At 39.7% G+C, this 1,882-nt stretch overlaps 1 protein-coding gene across 1 annotated transcript; it reads left to right on the top strand.

Moving 5' to 3' along the window:
* Positions 1-656: 656 nt before the first annotated feature.
* On the top strand, positions 657-1,191 carry LOC311001293 (myelin-oligodendrocyte glycoprotein-like). The gene is made up of 2 exons (XM_083992337.1): positions 657-879; positions 945-1,191. The coding sequence occupies exons 1-2, from the start codon at positions 660-662 to the stop codon at positions 1,034-1,036; spliced, it is 312 nt and encodes a 103-aa protein (XP_083848463.1). The 5' UTR covers positions 657-659; the 3' UTR covers positions 1,037-1,191.
* The last annotated feature ends 691 nt before the right edge of the window (positions 1,192-1,882 follow it).

Here is a 1,882-nt window from a genome sequence, read left to right as displayed (position 1 = left end):
AATAGAGTAATACAACGTGTTACTTATTATATTTATTGTAATATTATTACAGTTACTCCATATGGTAACATGCTACAATCAGAAACAGGTTGAATTACCACCTCAGGCGCCACAGCTGTAAATAGAGAAGCCAGTTTGCAGCAGCTCTTGACTCCCAGGATGCATTGCTGGCTGCTGTCTCTCTGCCCAAGTTGAAGCTTCACTGGATGAGTAAGAAAACGAGAAGACGACATCAAGTTCCTGCTCACTACAGAGTGCAGCTCCTTGTCAGAGGAGCCTGCAGCCCAGATGCCAGATCCTCATCCAGCTGCTGACAGATTATAACGTGCCTCCATATTGTAATGTCTTGTCCTCAGTGTTTATGTTGGTGAAAGTAACTAAAAAGTAATCAGTAACTTATTACTCTCTAAGGAATATTGCAAAAAAACCTATTACTTTCAAATGCAAGTAACTACTGTTATGTAATATATTACATTGTGGAAGTAACTCAGGTCAGTGATTACGTCAGACCTGCTGCTGCTGCTGTCTGATGACATCATCATGTGGTTTGTTGTCTCTCAGACCAACAGGTGAAGGTGGAGGAGGGGGCGGAGTCTGTCCAGCTGCCCTTCAAGACCACAGCTGGTCTGTCTGAAGACGTCAGAGTGGAGTGGACGGACATGTTCAACAGGAAGGTCCATGTGTATGAGAACGGTCCTAAAGGACAGGACCTGGTTTACAGAGGACGAACAGAGATGAATGAAGACCTGCTGAGGACTGGAGACCTCAGTCTGACCCTGAAACACCTCACAAGGAGAGACAGAGGAGACTACTACTGCAGAGTCTACAACAAGGACGGAGACTTAGTGACAGTGACAAAAGTGACTCTCAAGGTCAAAGGTCAGAGTTGTTTGTTTGTCTCTGGTTGTTTGTCTCTGTCTCACTGTCTTCTGTCTCGTCTACAGGGAGAACTCAGGTCAGAGCTGAAACAGTCGACATGAGGAACAGAAGCAGCTCCATTGATCCAACTCCTCTGATGGCTGATCAATCAGTCTGATTGGTCTGTTGATCAGTTTGTGATCATTGAAAGGATCTGACTGTGGACCAGAGAGAAGATGGAGGTGAAGCAGCTGATGGACGATGGATGAAGACAGGAGGACGCTACTGACTCACAGTCTGTTGACTCACTATTGATGAGTATTGATCAGACCTGATAATGTTAAAGGGGAACTGTCAGTGCGGTCGCCTTCCCTCTGTTTTACTAAGAGACTTTAAGTTTTATTGATTTCAAGTTTACTCAGTAAAACTTTTACCTTGTAATTTACCATCACAAAGGTCTTTAGGCTGATTAAATTTGAGGTCAATCTATTTAAATCTTGAACATACGATAAATGTTGATATATTAAAAAAACAAAAAACATCTGCATAAATTAAGAAATAGAAACATGATTTCAAATGTCAAACTGTCAGTAGAGTTTACACATCTCTGTCAACTGTCATACATGTAGATGCTCTGTTTTGTCAATTATTTTATACATAGTTTTTGTCATATTTTTTTTTACCACTATTGTTTTTCTTAATTAAAAGTATGTTTAACATATTGCTCTTATTATTATTGATGCTTTTTCTATTTTTGCTGTCCACTTTGCAGCTACAATTCTGCAAATTACCTAATCGAATGAATGGATGTCATACCTGATAATAATAATCCGTGTACCATTGAGCGTGCCCGTGGTCAAGACTAATAAATAGCTACTATTTAGCTAATATCTATCACAGTGAGTTTAGTAAAGTGATGATGGAAGTTAAACGACATGTTGATTTTTTGTTTTTTTAAATATGTTGAAATTATACAGACTCTGGATGCAAAATCTCATAGAATATCACTGCAACAAAGAAAGCG

Source organism: Trachurus trachurus, assembly GCF_905171665.1.
Source record: "Trachurus trachurus genome assembly, chromosome: 18".
In the NCBI taxonomy this organism is placed as follows: Eukaryota; Metazoa; Chordata; class Actinopteri; order Carangiformes; family Carangidae; genus Trachurus; species Trachurus trachurus.
This window is presented reverse-complemented; position numbering and strand designations above follow the sequence as displayed.

Coding starts and splice junctions, on each gene's coding strand:
- LOC311001293 (XM_083992337.1), top strand. CDS start 660: ATGTTCAACAGGAAGGTCCATGTGTATGAGAACGGTCCTAAAGGACAG. Junction 880..944: donor AGTGACTCTCAAGGTCAAAG/GTCAGAGTTGTT, acceptor TCTCGTCTACAG/GGAGAACTCAGGTCAGAGCT.